We start from the raw sequence: 27,957 nt of genomic DNA on the forward strand, positions 1-27,957 counted from the left end.
TCGCTTCCAGCTATAATAATCATAAACAATATACCGCCATCCCCCAATTCTTGTTTTCTTCTGCATTAAAATAAATCTACATAGACAATCGCTGGCACAGGTTTATTTAAATACTGAAAAACTTAAGAAAATTAAATTAGAAATACCAAATATTATTGAACAGTGAAATCAGTGAAAGTTTGCCACTGGTTTTGGAAGACTTTAAAAAAAAAAAGGCCAGAATTTTTAATTTGACTAAAAAAAAGTTACAAGATATCTTTTCAACATCACCTACAAATACTGTGTATCCCAGTTACATGTAGTCTTGTGCCTTGTTCTATCAATGCTCGAAGTTGTATATACTTTTACGATTTTTACCTGTAATCTTTTTATGTTCAGTTCCTCAATATAGCCCCATTTATAAAGTCACAAGTCACATAATAATGCACCTATACAGAGCAGTTATGGCAGTGTCACCTGCAGTAATCTTAAGGAAACATGGAGAGGTCTCTGCAGTATTCCGCTCACTGTTTCTGTCCTGCGTACTGTCCCTCTCGGCTAAGTGCAGCAACAGATGAATTGAAAACAGGTGTTCGGCAGCTTCGATGTATTGTTCATACCCAGGGTTCAAAAATGAACGCCGCTTAGTCTCCAGAAAGATTGTTTCATCAGCAACACGACAACAAGAAGGCCGACGCGGGTCACTACCTAGACCGTCTGTCCTTTTTAGCTTTCTCGATGCTCTTGTCCATCGTCTTTTCGCTGTCGCCCCTGCACTTGGGACAGTACCACTTGCCCTTGGGCTTGTAGGTGAGTCCGACGCAGGAGAAGTGGAACCACTCGATGGGGCACTCCTCATTGTCGCAGCCGATCATCTCGCCGTAAGACACTTGGTTGCACAGGCAGTAGGTGGGCTCGTTGGGGTCGATGGCGAACTCCACGGGGGACACCTCCCGCTCCTGCTTGGCCTTGGAGCGCTTCTTCTTCTTGGAGGACTTGGACTTCTTCTCCCTGGGCGCCGGCTCCTCGCCTGCCTCCTCCACGCCGTTGGCCGCGTGGCAGGAGTCGCGGCTCTCGCTGTTGCGCTGGCGGCGCGGCCGCCGGGCGGAGGCCCTCTCGGGCGGCGCGGCCTCCGGCTTGCCCTTCTCCGCGCCCTTCTCGGCCTCGGCCGGCTCCTGGAGGCAGGGCGCGTGCGACTCCATCTGCCGGGCGCGGTTCTCCACCAGCTCCAGCATCTGCGCGACCACGTGCAGCTTCTCGTCGCCCAGCTCCTGGCTGCCGATCAGCGCGCGCTGGAGCTGGCTCTGCAGGCGCCGCCGCTGGCCCGGCTCCGGCTCCCGTTTGAACCTCTCGTACACCTCATCCACCTCTTTCAGCACTTCTGCAGGGGACAACAAACGGGGATTATCTTGAGCACACTGGCCTGTACATGTGCAAAGCAGAGATGCGCCAATCATTCCGTTTTCCATTCGTTCGACCCCCGAGAATGCACAGGGCACCTCGACTCTCAGCTGAACAGACTCCTGCAACTCTCTGAGGGCCTCCCAGTTGGGCACTTCCAAAATCGGCAGCTGTAATAAGAAATGGTCCATTATCACATTTAAAAAAAACAAACATGTGCACTTCTTTTTTTTTTAAATAACTTGGAATTAGTTTTTTTGGGTACCCTGCCCAACCCCCCCCCCAACACAGTCTCCAGCTGCTAATCCGCTCTGCTCATGGCTAGGACCTTTGACCCTGCAAGGCAGAGACAAAGCCCAAGCGTGCTTTCCTAACGCACACTTGTCCGAGCCTGCCCCTTTTCATACGGTAACAACTGCCTTTATGCAGACTTCCCATGGCACCTAAAGCACTTTACACACAGCAGGGGCCCAATATCATCCACCACTGAAGAACAGCACCCAACTGGATGATGTCCAGCAGTTACATGAGGCAAACATGACCACGCTGAGACCAGATGTAAATTCTGACACCTTTTATAAATTTCATTTACCACCAGCGTTACCCGTCAAACCCGATGTAAAATCTGCTACCACTACACTTGAAAACTGGACTGCAAAACCAATAATGGCCGTGTAAGTTAGGCAGAGCCTGCTTTAGTCTGGTATTTGTAATAATACACACCTAGGATGTTAAAAACTACATTAAATCTGAAGAATGGGTTAGTTCCTAAAGCACCTTTGATGCATTCAAATAAAAGTAGGACTTGTTTCTTTGCCTGAGCTTTTTAAAAAGCCTAAAATGCTTCTACAACTACTGACAGCTCTTTTCCCGTTCTTAAGCACGAACGGAGATTAAGTGCACCCAGGTTACACCCCTAAGTTGCTTTCTCCAAAGTCAGGTGTGGGTATATCCTTATTTCTACTAGATCTCGAAAAGGCCGTGCTTTAAAACACTACAAATTGAGTCAATTTCCCCAACTTACATATTTTAAACGTTCTTTGCCCAAACGCCCAACTTACTATCTGATCTAAAGGCACAGACAATAGATTTGCTAATGCCACATACTGAAATGACAATAAAATGGATGCACAGTTAGATCTGCGAGCTCATACACTTTCTTCGTATTGAAACGAACGGTATTCACTTGCCCTCTTCTCTCACTAAACCGGTATTAACGTGGGCTTGGTAACAGCAGCGTGGACTCCGTGTAGCTGATAAAATACAAACTCATTACATAAACTGAAAGGTAAGCCTGGAGAATTATGAGAAAACATAGATGCAGCCAGTTTTTCGTTAGCATCAACTGTGTTTTAAAGTAATTTACTGCTGTGAAACGACTTGGTGCTTATTTTAACCTGCCTATTGGAGTAATTTCTGCAGAGTTGACATGAGCGCCTGGACTCGTAACGAATAAAGTGTGCTCATTTCTTCCGATAATGGGTGGGGTATTTTGGGGGAAGCAGCAGCTTGAAAATGTAACACGGATCGATGCGTGAATGCAGATCATCGTAATACCCTGAACTCTGGTTAACTGGAAATCTACTGAATGTACTGAAACCTTAAAAAAAAAGAGCGAAACATGTCTTTGCAGCAGCACTTCCGCGTTCAGGCCGTGTGTTGATATCCAGGAAGTGACGACACTTCTGATCTGTGAGTAAAATGTATTCATAGATGTTTTAATACAAAAAACAAAACAGCACAAAAGGACGAAAACGCGCGGTTCAGCACGCCTTGGCGTTTCCCCGTCTTCCACGGATCGAGAGCGTTTTGCAATAAATTGTGGGCTAAATAATAATAATAATAAAAAACAAACTTTTCTTAAACAGAAGAAAACTGTTCACTACTGTTGGGTGCCAACCCCGGAGACTGACACGCCACATACAGAGCTGCGTGTACCCCCGGACCCGGCGTCTCTGCAAACCGTACCTCGGCACGGCGGCGTGGATATAGAACAGGCGTGACATTTGCAGATACTCGGTTTGGGGAAGAGGAGAAAAGCGCTCTCCTTCAACTGGGGGAGGCTGGACTGTGCCCGTCGAGCCCCCCCTCAGACACCAAAGCCGGCACGGCAGCCCCCCGGTACTGACGTCGAGCAGGACCGCTGCAAACAGCGGGGGGTGCAGTCCCTTGCCAACACACCGCCACCTCTTTAAAAGTGCTGTGCACAGCGCCGGCCGGGCGAGTTTTCTCACCCCATCCGCTGCCAAAATGGCTGATTCCCCGAAGTCAGTCTTGACTTTGGGAGCGCACACCCGCGGTCGCCCCTCGGGCTGGTGGTCGGTGCTGGGCATCGGGGAGAAAGGAGACAACCGCGCAGGGTCCATTTAGATCCGTCCCCCAGGCAGCCCAACGAGCTCACACACCCGCGACGCCAAGCCTCGCCGTCAGGAGTGAGCGAAATACACACATATATATATACACACACACACACGCGTAGAAAAAGCACACAACAAAGCTCAGCCCGTGTCGTACTGCAGCCGCACCGAGAGGAGACGGGGTAGGGGAAATCAGGGTCGCCTTTTCGGCGCAGATCGCACGCCGAAAAAGTGACCTACCCTGGTACTTGGTATCGATCTCTCTCAGCAGCGAGACATTCCTCTGCAGGTCCAAAGGCAGCGACTCCACGCACTCGAGATAATCCTCCACATAGCTGACCAGCTGGGTCTTCTCCACGTTCGGGTAATGCCCCAGCATCGTGGTGGCGATGCATGGAAGGAGGGGGAAAAAAAAACAAACCAAAAACCCACCACCACCAACAAAAATAAAGGCGAGCGGGCAACTTCAGGAAAGGGGCATTTGGTAGGTGGGGAAGGGGGGGGGGGGGAGGAGGAGGAGGATAATGTAGCTACTGTGTTGCCTCTTGTGCGGCTCGGTCCGCCGGACCAACTGCAATTCCACTTCAAACAGAACTCCCCCCTCCGACTGCGCATGCGCCCCGGTGCGGCCCCCCATAAGGCAGCGCGCCGCGGTTTTGCATGTTCCCGGGGACGAGGTGCGCGAGTGCGGCCGCCTTAAAGCGGTATCCACAGTATTTGGGTATCCAAAGTCCCCCTGCACAATTCAATTCAATTCAGTTCAAGGTGCTTTATTAGCATGACCGATGGGTGCACAATCAGTGCTGCCACCGCAAATAAAATTAACATGAAACAAAAAAATAAAACAACATCTACAGGCATATGACAGACGTTTACAACAACCACAAAACATATCCTAAAATATTGACATATAGTGTAAACAGTACTCAATTCAATTCAGTTCAAGGTGCTTTATTAGCATGACCGATGGGTGCACAATCAGTGCTGCCACCGCAAATAAAATTAACATGAAACAAAAAAATAAAACAACATCTACAGGCATATGACAGACGTTTACGACAACCACAAAACATATCCTAAAATATTGACATATAGTGTAAACAGTACTCAATTCAATTCAGTTCAAGGTGCTTTATTAGCATGACCGATGGGTGCACAATCAGTGCTGCCACAGCAAATAAAATTAACATGAAACAAAAAAATAAAACAACATCTACAGGCATATGACAGACGTTTACGACAACCACAAAACATATCCTAAAATATTGACATATAGTGTAAACAGTACTCTTTCTCTCTCTCCTTTTCTTTTTCTTGGTGGTGTCAGATAAACGGACTCACGCACAAACCAGGGGGAATAAGGAAATAAAATAAAACTAGGTCTAGGTCCTCCAGTGGGGGGGCTTCCTCCTGTAGTTCTGTAGTTTGTTGGTATAAAGTTATTTATTGGTTATTTCCCTCCCCCCAGCTTCCTCTCACAAACGCTCAAGCGGCGGGGAAGGAGGGGGTGGTGTCGTGGAGCAGACGTTTAGTTTGGTTTATACATTGTTTTGTGGGGGAATCCCGAATTTGTGACTTAACAGGAAGTGTAGATTAAATTAAAGCACGTTTAAAATAACGCTAAAAAAATCCATATCGAATTGACGAATAAAAGTTTGTTTTAAGCGCAGTTTACTGTCGCTGGAGTCTAAACGACGTTTATGAAGCGACTCGTAATTGCTCGTGGGTTTCAAAATGACTTAATTTCTTATTTGCTACGGTAATTGACACTATCGTTTTGATTGTATTCAGCAATTTAACAAAGCACCATAATCAAGTAATTAGGCGGAACCAGTTTGTGTCGTCCATGTTATTAATTAACGTAAAATAGTCTCGTATTAACCTGGAGTGCCCCCTTTTAACTAAAAGTTCACTTACAATAAAAAATAGTAAGTAAATAACACAATTTTCCGTTAATTTTTTTATTGCATTGTGTTTTTCTAACAGAAAATAAAAATGTTATATTATGTTATGTTAAAAATGTTATATTATGTTATATTTCCTCTAACAGAGGAAATATAACATAATCGAATTGAAAAACTTAGTAAAGACATGGCATGGTTATTTCGTATTTTTTTTTCGGCAGACCAAACACCGCGTTGAGTGCTTGGTCAGGGTGTGTCTTTATTTTTTAATTTTTTGTGAGCTGCACGCTCACAAAAGTTTACATTTGATAAGTAAACTTTGATAAAGTAAGATAACCCAAAATTTAAAAGAACCGGCATTCTGGGAATGAGCCCCGTTCTGTTGATGCACTGGAAGTACACACCACCTGCGTTACTACACCGCTATGACGAGTGCAGCCTGACGTCACCCAGCTCGGTCCGAGGACGTCTTAGCTGAGGTGTAGTGACGTGCAGACCGCAGGCTGCTTCACGCAAAGGCACTCTCTGCCACGGGTCCGGGGACTTTCCCCTAGGCGCACGGAGGAGAAACTGGGTTCCCAGCTGGTAGCCTAGTAGACAGGTCTCCAGAATGCCTACACGTCAAAGTGGCCACGCCCGCCGTTATATACCGCCGAAGCGCAGTAGGCACTCCCGCTCATGGTGTGAAAATCACGCCAGGTGCATGCCAACTTTTTTTTTATTCTGCTTTATTACCCAAGGCGTCTTTCCCCTGCACCCGCTGCATAGGTCATGAGCTCCCAGTGTGCAGGTATGAATCCCCGCGGACGAGAGCTTTTAAAGCAACGCTGCAGCTGGAAAACACGGGGGTACTTTATGCAAATGAGGATACGCCCCCTTTTGTTTTTTTTTCCCCTGATTGCTCGCGTTCAGTTATTGCTTTGGGAAGAGGGTTACAACGGGGGACATAGGAATACAAAACCCTTCTTCTTAATTGAGTGTTTTTCCGTTTTGACATTCTGGAAAATAATTTCAAGAGCGATGTCTCTTTTTTTTCCTGGGGGTTCATGGGAAAGCATTTTTTAAAGCAATAGGGCCGGGCTTCGCTCTTCATCTGAGCGACAGATATTTACTATTCATTATTATTATTATCTTAAAGTTACATCCCTCCCAAATACTTTGCTTTTCTGTTAGAATGGAGAAACAAGCTAAGTGGTGAAAGAGAAAAGAGGAAACTCGTCGAAGTCAGCTGAAATTAAAAAAACATAGGTTATTTCACTGTGAAGACAGCACAGGGCCTTTTAAAAATAAACAGAACTTCTCTAAAAGGAATAAAAAAACTATGAAATGCGTGGAAAGAACCGAAGTATTCATTTGTAAAGTAATGCTTTAAGCAAAAATAAAGACTTCCCATTATTCGGACACTTTTGATAACGGAATAACCGAACCCGATACTTGCTTAATTGCGTGTTAAAACAAAGGAAATCAATGTAATGAAATTAACTGAATTTATGACACAATAAAGAAATCAAAAGAAAATATGAATTGTTACAACGTTTGACATTAGGTTCACAATATTCAATTACTGTAACTAACTGAAGATACTGCATTGCAAGTAACGATGAACACAAATGTGATCTTCGTTTGCATAATATATTTTCGACTACATCACAGCCACAAACGTTAAAGCTATATAGATGCAATTAACATTTTCACTTTTATGAACCTCCTCAATTTATTTGGTGATGTGGAAACGTAAATACTGTACAACGATTCCGCATCTCATCTCCGCAGCAGACATAAAAATGAAAGACAAACATTGTTGAGCTTTACATATGCTCAGTCCAGAGTTTGCAGCTGTGGATATTTCTAAATTCACTTACAGTTCTTTTAACTATAGCATTTGATATTTTAAACATAATTATAACTTTTTTTTCTTATTCCTGTCTTACTTTGGTCCATTTAATCCATCTAATGTACTGTGCATTTTTATATATGTATTGTATAGTTTTTATTACTATATAATTATATTATAATTCTTATGACTGTTTTATTTTCTATCACTCAGTTATATATGTTTATATTGTAGTGACCCCCCGTAGTTTCCCCGGCAGAGTCGGCGGTGCACGAAGAGAGGCAGGAGAGGGCAACTGCAGCTCACAGCCTTTATTATCCTTTTCACTTACACGGATGTGCTATGTACTGTAGTTTCGTGATACGCAAAAATAAAGGTAGAGGGTGTCGTTATCAACCATGCATCGTCAGCTGTTGTTGTACATGGATTCGTATCCAGAAGACATACCTCATAGAGTTCGTTCCTTAGAGGAAACGTAATGTGTTTGATCCCGCTCCTGTCGCGATTGGATAAAAAGTATTTATTATTGTCCTCCGGCGTTCAAAGCCGCACCAGAATTAAAATCTTTGACGACTGCGATTCTCTGCGACCCCGACCTCTTCATTTACCGCAGTGTTTTCCTTGAATTTGAAAGCTTCCTAGAGTATTACGAGCAAGGCGTCTCTGTACTAATTTTGTTTCTTTAAGAAGTAGGACAGTTAGGCAATTTGTACATCTAAACATTTTTAAAAGACTGCCTGGCCTACATTTTCTTTGATATGTTTATGTTGCCTCGCTTGAAGAACAGTTTAGTTGATCAATTCTACATTTAGAATAATCCCCAGAGCATCAGTATTACGATTTTGAAGAATATTGTTCTTAAAATCACTGCCTACTCTCATTCTCACATTTTTAATTGTTTGCTTTTTTTAAAAAACACCGTTTTACATGAATCTCTCTAAATATAACAAGGGGTCTGTGTCAATACTAAAGTCAAATTTTCAGAAGATTTATTTCAGCATAAACCAAGACAGACAGCTGATCTACAGTTTTTTTCTCAATTTCCCCTGAGCAGAAGGAATGTAAATGGCTTATTCCAGACCTGGCAGACATCAATTAGGGAAAACCAAGATTCAGGGTATGAGAAAGGGGGTTCCTTCATTAAACAAGATATCCAACCTGCTCTTTTTACATTTTAGACTGCTTTTTGTTTCTGAAATCGTAGTTAAGTGAACATCGAGCTTGGCAGAGAGGGTGGAATTTAGCCCTTACGAAACGCTGTGCTTGTGTAAGCAAAGATGACCAATGACCTCCATTCCATTCTCTCACAGATAATGTTCCTAACAAGACAAGATGGTCTTCAGTCAAGCTGTGTGTGTGTCCTATACATTCCTTCATTGCAACTAACATCCAAACCATAGCAACCTTCCTGGTGTTGAGCTTGGTTGAATCATTTCATGACAATTACACTGCCTTGGGCGTTTTTTCTTCTGTCCTGATACTGTCACAAGCTCTGTCTGTAGCAGATAGAAGGCAGCGATTAGACCTTGATAGAGTTCTAGCGCATTTCACTTTTCCCTGAGAAAATCTGCATTCTGAGCTCAGCTGAAAAAGAGTCTCTTCATTTTTTTCCACTTTCCACTCCTAACACCCAAACAAACTAATGAACGTTCCACACTGGACCTTTGAATATGGGTTCATCTTCATTCCCATAACTTACCATGGTACGACAAGAGTCAAATTGTTTCTGAGTATTCAGATAATCAAAGAATAATTTAATCACACCATTAAAACAAAACCATACTTTATTAGCCCTATACAATTTCTTGCTATAGGAATTCATCTTTTCGCAGACCCCAGCTTGCTCTCCATGAGACACACAGACAGGGAGAGAGAAGCTTTGGGTCAGAGCGCAGGGTCAGCCATTTATACAGCACCCCTGGAGCAGCTGGGGTTAAGGGCCTTGCTCAGGGGCCCAATGGAATAGGATTCCTCTGCCAGCAGGGGAATACGAACCAGCAACCTTCCAGCCACAGGCGCAGATCCTGAGCCACAGAGCCACCGCACCACCCATGTGGTTTTTATGTGGTCTAGTCTTTGATAACCTTAAACAATTTTGAGGCTTGTTTTCTTAACAGTCTTTGTTAATTCAGGTGGCTGAGGCCAGATAGCCGTTTCAAATTTCCCACCACTCACATATGCTGTTGTCCTTCATTCATGCTTCCTCAGAATCAATAAGAGCTGGCTGAGGTCAATATGCCCCTACGCAGCCCCATCCAAAATCTCCCTTGCACTAGCATGGGGCAGTCATCTCATGCATCACTCCATCTGGTCATTAGCTGTAAGTTAGCTGTGTATCACTTATGTACTTGTGTGACATGTAACTGCGTCTCCTATCTGCTGGGAAGTCTTTTCTGTCTAAGTGTCCCAAGAACGCCTAAGGGCTGGTTTTACCCTGTGCTCTAACTGGGTGTGAAAGTAGTTCACTGTGCACAGATTATCATGCTGTTCATCAATAGCTTTCCAGTACAAAAGTGGGTGGCTACGGATGTTGAGTTAGGAATAACCCAGGTCTAATCCATTAGTTGTAATTGTTAGAAAATAGGCTAAAAGCAATGTCTCAAAAGCGTTTTGGAATGTTTTCATTTCAGCTCTTTAACAGCACATAATAGCAGACTAGCTCAATCATGGGAAACATGTGGAGTCTTACATTTTGGACCAAAAAAGTGCACTAAAATGCATAACAATGATTTAAGCACATGTAGAAATATAGTTTTGTACAACTTAGAGTGTAATAATCTTTTGTTATTAGCTTTGTCAGCATTAACATTGCATTATTTTCAGTTTCTTGTTTATTTCATGTAAATTTTGCATTGCAATCGTGTAATTATTGGTAAACAAAGCAATAATAATTGCCGTATGGCACATTTCATAAATACCCCCCTTATTCCCCCCCCCCCCCCCCCCCGTGGCTGTAATAAGATTCTGTTATTCAGTCTCCAACAATCACAAGTTCAGTTTGGCTCGCCTACTGAGCCTTTGACAGCATGCCAGGACATTCGCATTTCCTGAGCTGGGAGATAACAGAATCAGCACAAATCAAAACATTTCTCGATGAAAAGACATGACAATACAGACATCTCTCCCCAGCTCTATCAAGCCGAATGCATTGCCAGTATATTCACGAATCACAGAATGTATGATCATATTGTTTTGTTTTTCTGTGGCTCATTTCAGGATGTACACGTAAATCCCCATGCCTGGCAATCTTCTCGACAGATATACATGCGTTTTACTCTCCTCTGTACTCTCTCTCTGGTAGCTGTATTTTGGGACTACTCTAGCAGCAGCATATAACTCTTTCCTTCTGGATTTTTTCAGTGAGTCATTTGATTCTGCAGGAAAAATTACAGTACCTGTTTAATATTTGCTCCGCTTTAATGCTGTGTTTGTTGTTTAAAAAAAGGTTTCAAACATTCAAGGTCACAAATTTAGTTTGTTAACCTGTTTACAATATGCTGCTTAGAGAGAAATCCATTCATCCGATATCCTCTTTTAGAGCCAGAGCCCAGCCTGACACATACAGAGCATGAGATGGGATTTCACCTTGGACATTGGAGGTGACTTTGGGAGGTGACAGGCAAAAAGATCCCCTGGAAGAAACCCACAAAGACACAGGGCAACACGCATATTCCACACAGAAGGCACCTTAATCTGTAATAAAAGCCAGGAAGAAAGAGCTGTGAGGTAGCAGCCACTTGCTTAGAGAAAAATGAAAACTGTACTGTACATATTCGGTTATTGCATTGACATATGAGTGATAATATGCCACTGCCTGGTGATACATGGCAGCATTGTCCATATTTGTGCTTTTGTCTTAAATAATCACCAGAATAATTAATAAGTACATTTTCTTGAGAAGCAAATGTAATAGATTGCTGCCAAGATTTTATAATCTGATTATGGCAATTATGTTACTTGCAATCTTTTGTCATTTTCCAAAAACGGCTCATTTTCTGCCAGGAATTATTTTAAAAATGTTTTTACTATCTTTTTTTCAGAGTAAACAAAAATCAATTCTGTATTCACGATAATTACATCTTCCCCTGAATGTGAGGTGTACTTACAGAACAGACATTGTAAGAACGTCTCTTTATGCTGGGAAGACGAACAGATTTGAGTAGGTATTTTGCTGCTGTCATTATTTCTCTGGAGTATAGATGCAATTCTAATGTAACAATTGAACTAAAGCCCCTTTTCATTTATAGATCTGTCATTTGTCACATCTGTCTTTTCAAGATGAGGTTTACAAGCACAGTGATGACACCTATGGAGAAGGGTAAAAGGGTTCATTTGTCAGGCTGTTGGTATATGATTGTGAACGTGATTCATTACAGAACAAAGACAGAGAGCAGGGAGTATATACATTACACAATATCTCCTGAACCTCAAACAGCAAGACGTCTGTATCATAGCCTGGGGAAGAAGTAACTATCCTTGTGTTTTAAAAGGAATTAAAAAAAACTCTCTTAACTAAGTCTAATTATAGTAGTGCCACCTGTCTGATGGTTGACCTTGAGCTTGCATTCGGTTGTTTTGGAGGATCTGATTGGGGGAGCAGTTTGTAGAGTTTAGAGATCATAATCATAATTCCTTGCTTTTTCTGTAGCAGTCTGCATCGCAAAGCACATCAAAGCACTTTCCATACAGGAGAACACCTGCTTCTTCCCCCACTACAGAACAGTGCCCACCTGGGTGATGCACGGCACTCATTATTCAGCAGGAGACCCACTGCACAGCAGATCAGGATCAAATATACAATATCCAAAGCAAACAGCTTGAAATAACTCTTTGATACTGGTAGGCCATGTCCATATTGCTCTCCACTGCTCTAATTGTGTTGTGATCGGCCATGGCCAGCTCTCACTCAGAGTAAATGCTCTAGAGATTGATCGCAGTTGCCTGGTGGTCTTGTTTTCGCCAAGCGCTGGACTGCAGGCGCAGTTAAAGTCAAGGTGCAGAGCTTTGGCATGCACAGTTTCAAACTGCCTTCTGCGATCAGCACGTCGTTTTGAAAGAGACAGTTTGGGGGGCTGTAAACTGCACAAGTGCTTAAATAATAATTGACCACTTGGGAGTCACGTCAGTATGAATCTGGTCAACAACAACAACAACAACAACAACAACAACAACAACAACAACAACAACAAAAAGAGCATCACATAAAAAATGAGCGCCAGGGCACATTGTTACTGAGCTTATTCAGCCTGCTCCTTTAACCACTTAGGAACAGTGAGCATGAAGCAGACATCCTCCTAACAGTGTCTCCCACGCTGTGTACAGAACAGCACGGACCAAGGCAGTACCATCCTGCCCTCGCAGCAGCTCCTGTCTTGTGAGCTGGAGAATGGTATCGAGCAGCAGTGCACCGTATTCACCCCCACACAACTTACTGCAGTTGGCTTTCCACACCCGGGCAGCAAGCCAACATCAACTAGACCAGTGACTGAGGTTTGCTGGGTACCACCTCAGTACAGGTGGTGCATATTCTCGCATACATCCCTTGCAAAAACCATCAACCCTTAGAAAAAACATTAATACAGGATCAATAACCTGGGAGTACATGGCTCTTCCTACTAATGTAGCAGACATTAGTAGTAGAAATGTAGACATGTCTCATTCATAACAAGTTTATTAGCGGCTACGTCAGTGCCAGCGACTGTGCGCCATGCTCTTGTGTAGTGCGAGGTACCCAAAGTCAAGAGCTGTTGCTGCCCCGTGCATCACGTGCTCTTCAACCAGCGGTGCCGGGTGTGAAGGACGAAGCCCGGGTGACGCTGGCAAGACTCGTGAGCACCGAGCACCGATTTGCATGATGCGCTAATGGTATGTTTTTATCAAAGACCCCGATGAAGGCACGGCCGTCATTACACCACGAGCAAGGTGTGATCTATTTTCTGTAGTTCTAAACAACAGAAACAACATCTTTTTTTAAATCAATTCGTCAGACTTTGTTAGTTCAAAGCTACTTAAAACCTCAAATTTTGCAATATTGATTTCGTCGTGCGACATGCAGGCTTTTTATTCCCTCTGAGCGAAATTCGGGGGAACTGTAAATCTAGACCGAGATTATTTTGAGGCTCTAGGGCTGTGGAATTGAATAAGCTCCATTTATTTAGTTAATTGAAGCCAGTAAACGACCTTCTTTTAAAATCAAATCGCATTCAGATGAACCTGACTTAGTTTAATTTTAATTAGGGAATTATTGGTACAACAATGGAAGCACGAAATCAGTTTCTAAATGTAACTTATTTTCGTTTTTGTTTTTCTTAATTATTTGTATTCATTTGTACATATATATTTATATATTTTTAAACGTGTTCTCACTACGTTCCCAGACTGAAAGATAGATCTACGTTGTTCTGGTGAACCGCTTGCAGAAAGGACCAGGCTCCGGGTGGGCACTGCTACATTAATAGATGTGAAAAATCCCGATTCTAACTAGCACCCCTGACTGATTTGTCAAAGGCGCCTGTGTGAACTCATTTTCGGCTCTGAACAGTTTGTGCCTCATGTTGAGAGGCGTGTAGGTGGATTGTGCTTTACAGAGCGGCTGCAACCGTTACATTTTCTATTTAATAAGTTGTATCATCAACGTCGTAAATAAATTTTGTGTTTTGCTGGGGTTTTTTTTAACAAGACATAGCAGGACTGTGACTAATTATTGGGAAAGTTCAAACTTGAGAGAAGTGAAACGGGTCCGTCATGTCTTCTCATTACTGCTAACCTGCTAAGAATGCAACTAATTATCAACGTTTGGAAAAACGCTCATTTAAGAATTGTGACACATTGTACTGCGGGTTAATGTCCACTAGGTGGCAGAGTAACGCAATGTATCGCGCACGCACAGCCCACTTTATCATGAATGGATTAGGCGAGTTGAAGCGCAAATTTGTGGATAGAGAAGAATTACGATAAATCCGATGAAAAAAATGTTTTTTCAGTCACTTTACGCTTGGCATTTTTTGAAGATATAAGCACTGCCAAGAATAAAGGCAGACCCTTTGAACAAGCGTGTTCACTATGAATAACATTACTATTGATTACTGTCGCAAGCGCACGCTACAGTACCTCCTCACATTTACAGTCTTAGAAAAGGTCATAAGGCATGTCTTAAAAACTTGAAAAGGCTGCAAGCGTCAACAGTAATAATCCACTTCTCTTATAGGATTGAGATCGCTAACCTAAAAAAGGCAGCTGGCGATGTTATTTCCCTTAAGGACAGGGTCTGACATACTGTATAACAAAACCACAAAATTGAGTCTGATGGGAGTGCAAAATAAGCTCAGGAGAATCATCTGGTCCCCTATACGACGTGTTATAAAGGCATATTGAGTTCAATAATTGTAATGGTAATGGCCATATGCTTTCGGAGAAACGAATGCAAATTAATTAAGGATAGCAGAGATTTTGCTTACTTTCATTTTGCCTTACTTTCCTTCGCAGTGAGTTTCAGCCAGACGGGAAAGCAGAGATAACACACGTTTTACTGACACCAAAACTACTGCGATGCACAGAGACCTACCGTTTAGTGAAAAATCTAGAAATGTCTTAGATAATGTTAGTGTTAAGATAATTCCAATGTACTTAATTGCAGAATTCACAGACGTTCTTTGGGCTCAATGAGCTCTAAAAGCACAGGATTTGAAAGGACTGAAAGATAGGAGTCTAAGATTCGGGAGACTTTAAATCTTAGTTAAGACTCAGAGTGGCTAGATCATACGAGGTTTCATATGCTATCAGCAGCCCACTTTGATCAAGAGCGAACTTTACCACGACATCTCTTTGAAGAGCTTTGAGAGAATCTCTCTCTCCAGAGAGGTTGTCACAAAGGCTTGGATGACTGATTGCCGGTGTCTGTTTGAAAGCGAATATCTGTTCATTTTAAGTCTACAGACCCATTTACCTTACCTTCCCTAATGGCACTGTAATTTGTGCACTCCGAAATTTACGGTATAGCCTCATCCTACGTTGGTGGTGTGTGAAATCTCTGTCTTGTGTTTCCGTGTATTCACTGTATATAAGAGCATTGTAACTGAAAGAGACATCATCGGGAGGAAAAAAAATGCTTAAAAATCAGAAAAATAATTGAGATGTATAAAGATCTTAGTTGACTGAAATTACCAAAGAACTCAATCATTTTTCTATTATTTGCTTTGAGATAAAATTAAACACCAGGGTTCACACCCCTACATTCATTAGGAGCATCACGGGATCTTTATTGACCAAGTAGTCCGGATCTCAGTTTACTGCCTCATCTGAAGGACAGAACCCACTATATTGCAGGTCCCTGGTCACCATATGGGCGGAATAGTTTGGAAACTCTAAAATGAATGATCATTTATGCATGGTCCAAAGGGGTGCATCCCTCCTACTGGTCCACCCACACCATTTTTACACAGCATCCTGGCTTTCCCAAGAGGTCTCCCATCTCACCTTGCTTAGCCCCTCAGAGTTGACAAGAGCAAAGAGCAATGGAGCTGCAGGAAGCCTTCTTCATGCCCGTCATCCCTGGCCAATTGCACAATTAAATCACTCTGACTACAAGTACTGTACAACAGCTGAAAACAGATCAGTTCACTTGGTTTCTAATGCTGAACTTTCTTACACTGGATGTAGAAACAGAACAAACAACAGTAGAGATTCTTATGATAGGCCTCATAAGTGTGATTTCTCGGAAGTACTGCATCTGGTCTCACTCAGTTACAAACAGTGCAAGAGCCGTTAAACCAAAACCAATACCACCGATCACAAAGTTATTAATATGCCTGGACCTTGCTTATTAGATTTGCTACAGACACACACAGATTTGGCGTTATGCAGCGCTTAGGAAGTGAACTATTTTTGTTGTTTACTGCTTGTTGCTGCTGCTTGAAGAGTGTTATACCTGCTTCCACGTAAAACTCTTTGTGACAGGTATCTGAGTTTCAATTGTACTGGTAGAAGAAAGTTCCCTCCGAAATTAACCAGATCTTGCATTGATTGCATAAATGATTTTCCCTTCTTCTACAAATGATTACGCTTGTGGAGAGAAACATGCCATTAAAACAACAATAAGGCTTCAGTCTCATTACAAGCAGCAACAGTGGGTTTCGCGAACACAAAGCAGCTTCAGTAATCTTGCTTTGGGACGACAGAATAATTCATGAAAGCAGTTGTTCAATCCGCGTGGCTACGGAGGCCACATTAGCTGCAGAACAATTCCACCAAGCGCTTCTGCTCTTCAGCTGAGAAATAATTTGATCCACTCTTCTCCCCACCGTAGCAGTTACCTGAGTCAGATAAGACAACACTCTTGCTGGGGCAAAAGCTTTAATGCGGAGCAGACTTAACAGTTTTAATTTTCAACTCCATTTCTTTCAAAAGAAAGAGATGTGGTTGGAAATCCAGGATTGTGTTTCTGTAATCCTTCGGCTGTTCTGCGCGGGGTCTTTCTCTGTTCTTGTTCACTGGTGGATGCTGATATAAACAACAATCGACTTTGCCTTTCCAAAGAACACTTCTCACAGATATCCGTGTGTAATGCCGGTAAGTCAAAATACGAATACATTTTTATTATTATTTTGAGATTAGTTGCGAGAGCTTAGAACATTAGAATGACAAAAGAAAGGAAGTGTGACGTTCACAATGGGGTTTTCCTGTCTGAAAGCAATGGGAAAGTTTGACTTTTATTTCCAAAATGCGCTATTAATCAGTGAAAGGGGATCAGCCGCCCATCACTTATGGAAAAAGAGGTTGGAGCCATTGTTTCTCAACGCTAACAAGGGAAGTGGAATCCAGTGGTAATCATGTATAGTACAAAAGTCGCATTTAAATGTTAAAATAAAGTGTTCCCAATTAGAATATAGGAGCATTTCCTACTTTTAAAGTTTCATCCTCTCCTCTATCATCAAGTAGAAAACTGCGGGACGCCTTCTAGCACAAAACTTTGAGATGGGATTAATTGTCCTCATTAAGAATGCACTTTTGTTCTCATTCCAGTTCAATAGCTTCTAATACCCAAGACCTCTACAGTTACCCAGAGAGAGGCCGCACAATGCCGGGCTGACACCACTCCCTTTGGGAGGTACGGGAGAAGTTCCAGTAGTTCATCTCAGAGCTTTCTCCCCACGTGCAGACCTGGTTCAGCTGGTGACCGCGTGATCACGGGTCCGAGCCGGGGCCATTGTCTTCAGCTGACCGTCACTGGGTTTTCCCCAACAGGTGAGCATCACAACCGGTGGAGCTTCACTGAGGATAGTGTGGGATTAGTCAGCCAGGGCTCTCTGGGCTCTGCACGGCACAGTGGCCCTGTAGCCTCCCGGGAGCTCGCAGGCATGCGGTTCTGTCAATCAGGGGGTTTCATAGCCTTAGGCCATGAACTAGGACTTGCATCCAGAATATTAGTGCTGTGCTGTTGTCATGCAATATAAAAATGGTCCAATCCACACTTCTGAAAAAATGAAATCTTGCTTATAACTAAATTGGTGGACTACTGTACATCCTCTAGACTGGTATTCCACAGTTCTGTCTGATGGCTGGGATGTACTCAATGTAGAGAACTAATGTAGAATGCAGATATAAAGGCACAGGATCACCTTTTCTGTATAAGCATCAATGACCGAAGGTCTCATCCTGTGTAACACACACACACACACACACATCACTGGCTGCATTGCGATTACACACCTGTGAGTTTGTTAGGCTGCAGAAAAATGCCAACGTGCAACATTTTGTTTTGGCAAAGACATTTTAAACTAGGGCACGATAAAACAATTTCTCTTTTAGATATGCAATCACATTTATCACAGACACCCTGTGATAGTATGTAAATGCTGTATTTAAATAAATGAATTAACCATCCCTGTTATATCACTTTAAATGCATTTTAAAAAGCTGACCCCAGCAGCACACTTTTCCAAATTAAGGTAAAATAATTTCTTCTCCATCTTCATTCAAGGTGGGTTATAAGTAAAAAACTCCAGACCTCCACAGTGACAGCAATCCGGTGTAGAGACTCTTCTCCACCTCTGAAAGTTTTGATTGATTTGATCAGCTCAGCGGGTCTATTAACGTCAGCCTTTCCTTTCACGGCAGCCACACAACCTAACATACTGTACATATAGAAAGGAGAACCTGCTTAGCTGTACTCACAATTATTGCCAGCAGCTACGTCACCCTTCATCTCACAACTGGAAACCCACTGAAGCTCAGCAGGTGTGACTGTGGCCAGTACCTGGATGGGAGACCTCCTGGGACAGCTGAGGCTGCTGTTGTTAGTGGGATCAGCAGGGGGCACTCACCATGTGGTTTGTGTGAGTCCTAATGCCCCAGTAGAGTGATGGAGATACTATACTGTAAAACATACCCTGTCCTTTAGATCAGACACAAAGCTGAGGTCCTGAGTCCCCATGGTCATTAAAAATCCCAGAGCGTTTCTCTCAGTGTCTCAGCCAAATTTCCCATTGGCCTTTACCAATCATGGCCTCCTAATAACCCCCATCTATGAACTGGCTTCATCACTCTGCTCTCCTCCCCACTGAGAGCTGGTGTGTGTGGTGAGTGTTCTGGCGTACTATGGCTGCCATCGCATCATCCAGGTGGGGCTGCACACTGGTGGTGGTGGAGGGGAGTCCCCATTACCTGTAAAGCGCTTTGAGTGGAGTGTCCAGGGATGTGCTTTATAAGTGTCAGGAATGATTACATTTAGTGCTTTTTAAATTAGACTGAATCTGCCAGCCTAACTAACCTAGCTATTGCAACTGGGTGTGCCTGTAACCTTACTGGATGGAAGCTACTGTAGATGGGAGCTGCCTGAATTCAAAAACATTTGAACGAGACAAATATAAATGTTATCGCAATGTAACTTTTTGTTGAAAAAAAGCATTTGGCAAATTTGATTTATTTACTCCTATGGACAAAATTATTTCAAGGCTGCAATAAAAATGTGATGAAATTTGAATAGCATTTAGTAATGATTAAAATGAATTTTACACTTACTGTTGATGTGCACCCTGAGTGCATGGAGAACAGGAGGGCCTGCTGATTGAATTCTTCCCCTCATACATTTATAAAAACCTATACAAGAATATTGCCGCTGATAAATGACACTGGCCGTGGATATGATCTCTATGCCTCGTATTGTTTTTTTCCCCCCAGTTATTGTATTCTTTTGAATTTTTATGTTAATTGCCCCACTTTGAACCGATCTGCACTGAACTATTTCAGTTTCCTCATCTCCAGTGCAAGCTGGTGTGGATAAAAAGCTGTTTAGCCATTGCAGATGATTGCAGGCTTTTATTCGGGCTTGGAACACAACAAAGCCACACAGAATGTGTTGCTGATGCAATTGATGCCGCATGCCTGTACGGACAGCAGTATGCCTGCAAGTTCAAAAGGAGAACATGAGAGTGAAACTCAGTATTTCCAGGACAGGCAGTGATTCCTGATTTCATACAGGCATTCATTCACCCTCATTAGCAAACACTAACATAATGCATTCCCTTTGCTTTGCTTAGTCTGTCTTTTTTCCCCCATCTCACCTGCCGTGTGTGCTTGTGGCGTTAGATTCTCCACAAGGTCTATGCAAGAAGGCATGGGCCTCCTCATGTCTGCACTACTTACTCCGCTCTGCCGGTTTTGTGACCCTGAAAATTCACCGAGATGCGTCAACACAGCTGACCTAAAGTACATTCGTAGGGAGACATTTCCACAGCGTGTCCGAAGATGTGAAGCTTACCACTCTTTTTTCTACTCAAGAAACGATGGGTTCGTTTCTGATCTAACACCCGTGTTGATCAAGTGAAGGAACATCAATGCTGTTACTCTTCAACCTCATATTTCTCCATCGTTTTCTTCCTCGAGCGACTAATAATGGAGCCAAGGATCGAACATTCAACCACTTAGACGCAAGGCTGTCTTCTTACAGAGGTGTCTTTCAGAACGTCAGGCTCAATTTGAGCCGCAGAAGCGCAGATAACTACTTCAAAAACTGCTCAATTAATAGAAAGAAAATTTCTCTGCAGCAGTTCAACTGAAGTGACCTCCTCCAAGCTGGCTTGACATATTTCAAGTAATTGATTAGTAAGTTGTTGTACGAGCTTTAGGCAGTATTGAACAAGGCATTGGAATGATGGAAAACATTGGAGGCTGCATCCCAGGGAAGTTATTAACGTGGGCAAATTCAAGCAGGCATAGCAGAACAGCAGACCCCAGGGGGCTGTTTAGGACATGACTGAGGATATTGTTTTTATTAGCAGCCTCATTTGCTTGTTTGCTTAGAATCTTCTATTTAAATCTTTTTTTTACTTCACCTTCTGCCACCTCTTTGCCTCTGACAATTGTCATGCCAGCAAGCAGTAAACTCATTCCAGAGGCTATATCATCATAAGCGTCTACCTGTCAATTATGACTGCTAATGGCTCAATCAATCAGCCCACAATGGAAACAGCTGAAGGCTCCTCTGTGATTTTAAAATAGAAAAGGGACTGAGGGTCATTCTTTTTTCTAAGCTAATATGAACGGGGCAATTCTTCACCCGTTATGAGGAAAATGCCGATTTATAAAGTTGCGATTTAAATGAGAACTCCCAACTCCACGTGGTTTGTTTAAAAATGGTATATATTTTTTACCAATCACTGGAACACATGAAAAGTGCAGAGAAGAGGATAAACATTGTGTTCTAACATTTGTACAGCACATTCCAGACTGCAACAAAACTGGACCACAAACATACATGCTGACATTACGTTTCATAACCTAGTTCAGTTCTGAGCATTTCATATTCCGTTATTTGAAAACCTTGCAAAACATGTAAGAAACATTTTTACCATACAAGGCTGAGCTTTCCTTTTGGGTTAAACCCAGGGGTTTTACCCAGGCTTTTATTCTGTTACAACATGATTAGGTGCAACGATTTCAACGTATTCTAAAAAGTAGTAAAACTATGATTCTCCTAAAGATATGTTAAATTCATGCATGTACAAAATAGTTACAAAAATGGAAACTTCTGCTGGCATTTATGTCTGATGTAGATATACAACTTTTTATCATAACTACTTACATCAATTACACTTTTGCAGTGGTCAGCTCATGAAGACATTTTCATGCATATAAAATTCAATTGTAAAATAAGCCCTTTAGTGATGAAAGCTGGAAAATAATGCATGTCAAGGCTATAATATTCAACAAAAACAAGGCTGGAATACTATAATGGGAGATATACACAATTCTGTGTGCCACTAATACTTTTAATGTTATGATTTAGGATTTAAAAATATGGAGGTTGTAACTCTCTCTATTGTTAATACAATAACTTTTAAATGTCCAGAACTGAACTGTACATAACTGAACATAAATACAGTAAATAAATAAATGAAAAATAAATCAAAAGGAACAGTTCTACCAAAATATCTCTACATACATTTTACAACTCACGCTGTCTGGCAAGCTTAAACAGCAACCTTCATTTCATTTGAATCGCACATCTGAAGAAGGCTCCACAGCCAAAATCCTTGTTTTTATTTCCTTATACTTTTAAGTGTGGAATTAACTTACACTTGATCATTTGCAAATGGTAAAGATTCTTGAACTAAGCCAATGATTAACTTTACACACTCTCAAGAGGATGCTCCCTGATAAAATGTGATGAATGTGGAATTTAATGGATTGTAGTAGTTCTGCATTTTGCCCTGCAATGATCAAATCTTGTCTGTGACATGTTGGCCATACTAGACTCCTGCATGGTAACTCCTAAATGGGAGATTCAAATGTAGAGATCACTAAGTCCGCACACTGCAGTTCTTACAAATAGTTCAAGTTCATTAATTTTTTCACACTGATATTAGACAAAGCCCACTTACAGAATTCCTACACTTTCTGATTTAAAGTTTTAGATATGTTTTGTTCTTTAAAAAAAAAACAATTGCTCCACAGCATTCAATGACCTATTCGGCTGATAAACCGAATACCACATAAATAGTACTTGCCAGGTATGTAAAAAAACAACAGTTAAGATCATAAGTGTATGCCTCGACATCGGTTAACTGTTCTTGATAAAAAAAAAAATATTTAACCAATATATCCTGGTTCTGAAAAGAACTGTTTATAATGACAAGCAGAACATCATGTGTGCATTTCCCTCAATCTGCAGAGCCAAGTGTACACAGCAGATCTGCTGCAACAGTGCCCTGACAGCAGTGGGAAACAGTGGCTAGAGATCTGGGCTCATAATTGGGAGGCTGCGGGTTTAAATCACAGGTGAGTATGGGGCACAGCTTTAGCTCCTTGAGCAAGGTACCTCCCTGAGATTCCTCCAGGAGAATACCCAGCCTTATACACGAGTGTAACTGAAAAGGGGAATAAAAATGTCAGCTTATTAAGTTAGCAAAAGACTGGGATAGTAATGAAAAATTGACAAGAACTGTTTGGACTTTTGTTCTCAAGGCTGGAGTTCCAGCACACCATGAAGGTACTTGCTGGTTTTATAGAAAAAACAACAACATTACATACACATATATATGCAGAATAAATGGGTTTGATAAAAAAAACCTCACTCCTTATGTTGTGCTATTATGTTAAACTAAACCACTGCAAAACTGAAATCCTTCATTTCACAAGGGTATGATGTTTATTTTAGGTTTATTTAATTATTTAAGGGTTTTTCGTTTTTAAAGACATATACATGAACAAAGGCAGCAAATGATTTTTTTAAAAAGCACTGTAACATCTCGGGTAATGGAAGAAGGCTTTTCCATTTTTACTGGCGCTGTCTGCCGCTATAGAACGGGAAATCGAACCCCCATCCCGAACGATGGATACACAGTGGGGGGCTTATTAAGGGTGCAGAACATAATTTAAAAAAAAGACAAAAAAGATCAATGGAAATGCAAATCAGTGCAGTAACAAAAAACAGAAAATAACACTATACATTCACGACACTTGCTTTTTGTTCCAAACACGGTTGTTGCACTGGGGCTGGAAAGGCCTTTAAGATGACGCTGAACAGCTGAGCACCAAGTCTGACGGACAGGAAGGGCGGGAACTACAACAGGAAGTGCTTGCCGATATTGTACTTAACACTGAGACGCACACCCTCACTTGACAACACTGTGTGGCCACTGGCCCGGTTTCACAATCAACACACAGGAAAACAGTGAAGACAACAGAACACCATTCTGTCAAACGGAATATTATTTCTGAAAGCAGTGCTGTTCAACAGAAGGCATAATCTGCCCTGCACATCGTTCGTGTAACCCAACTTTACAAAATAAACCCATGTCAGGTATACATACAAACTGTACAAACATTATTAGCCATAAATGTCAGAATTACTCTACTTTGGTTTTCTCTGAAAAAAGAAACCCATTTTTTACATAATGGTGTTCAATTACAACTTTTTATACAAATACTTTATCGCTATGGTATCGAACTATTTAAAATATATATTTTAATCCACATAGCTACTCTATCAAAATATTCAGCTATAAAGTTGAGCTGGAAAAATACTTCATTGTTTTCTATAAAACAATCATACATCATCAGCTGGTAGAGTTGGTATATTTATCTTTGCTCTCGTGAAATAGGCCATCTTCTCCCTAAAGACAGAAGAAGAAAGCGTGGTTAGGACATATACAGATTTTAATGTCAGGTCTACATTTCCCTAAGAAAGTAGAAATCCCCCCAAGAGATTATGAAAAAAACCTTTTATGTTGGGAAATTAAATATCAAGAGTCAAAATCAAGTTTCTAAAATAAGCACCATGTTGAAATTTTGGGAGGAAAATATGCACCGCGTCATCATAAATGTGAAGGCTTCACATTTAAAGCAGCTACCTGATTGAATACATAAACAAATAGGGATGGAGTTGAATACAAATCTAAGAATAACCTCCTGAAGATGTGTCAGTTCCAGTTTTACGAACCTGTTAAATATTACAGCAGCTTTATGAATTCACAAAGCTAAGTTTCATTTTTAGCCTCACCTGTCCAGCTTTCTCCCTCCTTCAATCACTCCGGAAAACCTGGAGCTGGAAGGAGCTAATTATGTTTTTTTTTAAAAGGCGAGAAGAGAGCACAAACGCAACTTCATCTTCTCGCGACGCATTTTAGGTCGTGCTTTTCGAGCGAGGAGAGAGGAAGCCGCACATCGATAAGACAGAGAAAACCAAAGGACAGACCTACGTCTCGTCTGAGAGAAACAGCCGCCGAAGGTGCAGGTACGGGGCTTCGCTCACTGAACCCGATCAGAACAGAGGGTGCGCTCCCTGTGCGAACTGTCGCGCCAGGTTCTGCAAGTCTCTCCGTGACACATCTAGTTTCTGCCACGCAGTTGTGGTACAGAAGGGGCTGTAATAAAATGACGCCCGCCAGCACGCTCACACTTTTTCCACTGCCCAGGGTCACGAAAGAACAAATATGGACAAAGCGCCCCAGTCCCGGTGAGGAAAAACACAGACAAACGAAAGCTGCCTTATTATTATTTTCTTCTATTTTTTTACTCATTAAATACAGTACATCCCAATCATTTTCATTCCAATTCACCTGGGTGCTGACAAAGGGGAGAGCTGGAAGGCTGCTGAAATGAGATATATATTTTTCATAAGCCTGTAACCTACCTACTATCGGAGGCTCAATTTATCACCATGACATTTAATATAAAAGGCACAACAATGACAGCTTTGAGCTTTGCGTTTAATATTAAACAGCAATGTAGGCTTGAAATACGACGGAGTCAAACCACGAATGCCAAGACAATCCCCAATCATGCTTAATTAGTCCTGTTCAAAATTAATCTTAGATTAATTCTAATTAGCGCACAGAACAGCTGTATCTGTAGGTTTATTTTGGTTTCCTTAGCTGGGAAAAGCAGTATGAAAAAAATACGTTCAGCCTCCATCCTGCCCTTTTCACTCTCAAGACCAGCCTGACTTTCTCCAAAGAAAACGGCAGAAGGAAGCGCGTGAGAAATCACCCATCACCACGGGCTGTGTGCTGCGTGCGCTGGCCACTTGAAACTGAAACACCTGTTGGTGCATTGGGCAAGGGTGAGGAAGCTTCCTTGTGTTTAAGGCAAATTTACCAGTTAAGATGGGAATCTGCAGAACTTCTAACTGTATCTTCTGTTATTCCTGAAACCTAGCAAAAAGGTCAGAGGAGCCCTCCCTGACTGTGCAGAAATGTGGCGTGACGCGCTCTCCTCGAAAGCTGGCAGTGGTGGGCAACACGGCTCTCACAGGAAGACTGTCCAGGACAATCACCTGGCTGAAGTCCTACCCGAGATCTAAAGATGCTTTACAAATGAATGCTTTAAAATGTGCCCCCCCCCTCGATGAAACAGATGAGGCTTTAACTGGAGGTCCTGATGGCCTACAATCCCCTTAATTCCACTGGTGAAGAAATCTCTCCGTGCTGCACGAGTGCTGCTATGTGGTGGGGCTGCTGGCTCACAATGTGAGCTGCACTTTGTTAGCGGACTAATGGGGGTCCCTCCTACACACAAAGCAGTGTCGGATCCTTTCGGATGCAGAGTGCCATAGAAATTCAAAGAACCAGCATCACTCTCCAGCTCACCTGAACGACTGCACTTGGAGGGGGACTTTCTGAGACTGCTCTCGTAGCCTGCACACGTCCTTCGAGGCTTTTCTCATCAGTTTCTCTGCTTTCAGCCCCTGCTTAAGTTCTTCTTTTGATTGCTCAGCCTGTTAGGAAGGAATTAAATTAAACTTAATGACCGAAAATGTGTCTCACAACTCAGTCCTACAAGTAGGGGCAGTCTCTTGCAGTACACGTCTTGAAGATTGAAGATTTTGTCTATAAAAAACAGAAGCTAGAGCATTATTGTGTAGTCTTACCCCATTACTACACTACTCATCATTGGCCCTGTTTACTAGCCTAGTACACTCCGATTCCAGTGCAGCTGGCACAAGGCAGATGGTAAGTTGTTAAGTGACAATCGGTTACTGTCATTCTCCACTTCATTTCTGGGTGTTTTAAAAGTAGCCTTTTAATTAAGCCTCTGATTAACTGTTCCCTGTGCAAAAAAATCAAGTTTATACAGGCTCTATACCAACATTTCTAAGTATCTTTTCAGATTATGTGAGTATTGCTTTCCAATTTCTATACTCCAACTACCTGCAATCCAGACAGGATTCTCCAGGCAAAAATGTTCCTGGTCTGTCTGCAGTGCAGTTCTATTGCAAAACTGGCAATGATGAGGTCATGGTGAAAACTGTGTGATTGGGAACTCTAGTACCTAATCAACCATCACCCAGTACCCCTAGGGCACTATACTCAGCCCAAGGTTTTGCTGTTTACTTTAAAGGCCTCACCAGCACACATTCACAGTCACGGCTGGGCTCTTCAAGTGTGATCACTCTGACTGCCAAGCCCTCACTGCCAGCGGGTGCTGTTCAAGAGCTCTGCATCTCCGTTTCTTAACTTAACCCAAGATATAGGAGAAATCTATGCCTTACCCTGACAGAAGGCACTTGACCCCCCCACTAAGTGCTTAGAATCTTGGTAAGTTCAATTAGCTTCCTGCAAAATGCACAGCTGAGCTTCCAAATTGAGGATGCAGTGGAAATGAGGTGAACATTATTAGTGCAAATAAGGTGATCAACAAGCACTATTTTATATATTTTATATATTAAGGTATCAGACAATTACATACACCCCTCAAATGCCTATCTAGTCTCCAGCTGTTAGCAGTCTCAGGGCTGTCTGCTCAGCACTGTTAATTCTGCAGAAAGATTTAAAAACTACCTTTCACTTAGATCAAAAAAACATTTTTGTTCACCCACCTGGGGAGGTAATCAGCAAAATATATGATAATTTTCACCAAAAACCTCCTTGTATCTGGGTGAGCTACTGCAGAATCATATATGGCAGGGGTCCCTTAACTCTTAATGCAAAAAACCCTCTCAGTCTTGTAAAGGGTTGTTAAAGTCCAGTTTCTGCTCTTTCTTGGAAGGAACTGCTCCAAAATCCAGCATGTTATCCGCTGGCTTGCAGCCGAGAGGAATTTTGGACAAAGAGAGCTCAAACCTGGCTGGAACTGTAAAATGGTTCCTTTCTCGCAACATCGCCAAGACGCAGCCCTGAACGGGGGAGGGAGGGAGAGAGGGCGGGAGGGCAGACCAAGACGCGAGAGATGCTGCCCACCCTGGCCCTCTCCAGCAACACTTAGGAGTGTACCCCCTACCCCAACCTGTAGGGAGCCATCCCCTGCCGCCCTGATTGGGGCTGTCCCCTGCCCGCTAGGGGAGGGGCTATCCCCCCACATACCCCCACCTTGCAAGGAGGCCGCCCCCATCCAACCCCACCCCTGCCCCGCCCAGCCAGGGGCTATCCCCAGCCCGTGAGGGGGCTGTCCCCCCACATACCCAACCCCGCAAGGAGCCTACCCCCACCCAACCCCACCCCTGCCCCGCTAGGGGGGCGCCCCCACATGCCTTACCCCACTAGGG

At 42.6% G+C, this 27,957-nt stretch overlaps 2 protein-coding genes and 1 non-coding gene across 3 annotated transcripts in view; all 3 read right to left on the reverse strand.

Moving 5' to 3' along the window:
* Positions 1-87: 87 nt before the first annotated feature.
* ing2 (inhibitor of growth family, member 2) lies at positions 88-4,353 on the reverse strand. Its single transcript, XM_088911907.1, has 2 exons — positions 3,978-4,353; positions 88-1,360 (listed from the first exon to the last, which is right to left on the reverse strand). The coding sequence occupies exons 1-2, from the start codon at positions 4,114-4,116 to the stop codon at positions 684-686; spliced, it is 816 nt and encodes a 271-aa protein (XP_088768033.1). The 5' UTR covers positions 4,117-4,353; the 3' UTR covers positions 88-683.
* Positions 4,354-5,996: 1,643 nt separating this feature from the next.
* On the reverse strand, positions 5,997-6,257 carry LOC148840432 (RNase MRP). The gene has a single exon (XR_016091631.1).
* Positions 6,258-21,095: 14,838 nt separating this feature from the next.
* The window catches only part of LOC148840433 (protein WWC2-like), a 71,220-nt gene continuing 64,358 nt past the window's right edge, over positions 21,096-27,957 (reverse strand). The window contains exons 22-23 of the mRNA XM_088913460.1: positions 26,063-26,190; positions 21,096-24,088 (exon numbers count right to left, since the gene is read on the reverse strand). Coding sequence (XP_088769586.1) covers positions 24,022-24,088; positions 26,063-26,190 — 195 coding nt within the window. The 3' untranslated portion in view covers positions 21,096-24,021. The remainder of the gene's footprint in view (positions 24,089-26,062; positions 26,191-27,957) is intronic.

Source organism: Atractosteus spatula, chromosome 1 (assembly GCF_055471065.1).
Source record: "Atractosteus spatula isolate fAtrSpa1 chromosome 1, fAtrSpa1.hap1, whole genome shotgun sequence".
NCBI classification, from domain to species: Eukaryota; Metazoa; Chordata; class Actinopteri; order Semionotiformes; family Lepisosteidae; genus Atractosteus; species Atractosteus spatula.

Excerpts from the sequence above, each read along its gene's own strand:
- ing2 (XM_088911907.1), bottom strand. The coding sequence starts at position 4,116 with ATGCTGGGGCATTACCCGAACGTGGAGAAGACCCAGCTGGTCAGCTAT. Across the intron at positions 1,361-3,977 it reads GATCGATACCAAGTACCAGG|AAGTGCTGAAAGAGGTGGAT; the intron begins GTAGGTCACTTT and ends TGTCCCCTGCAG.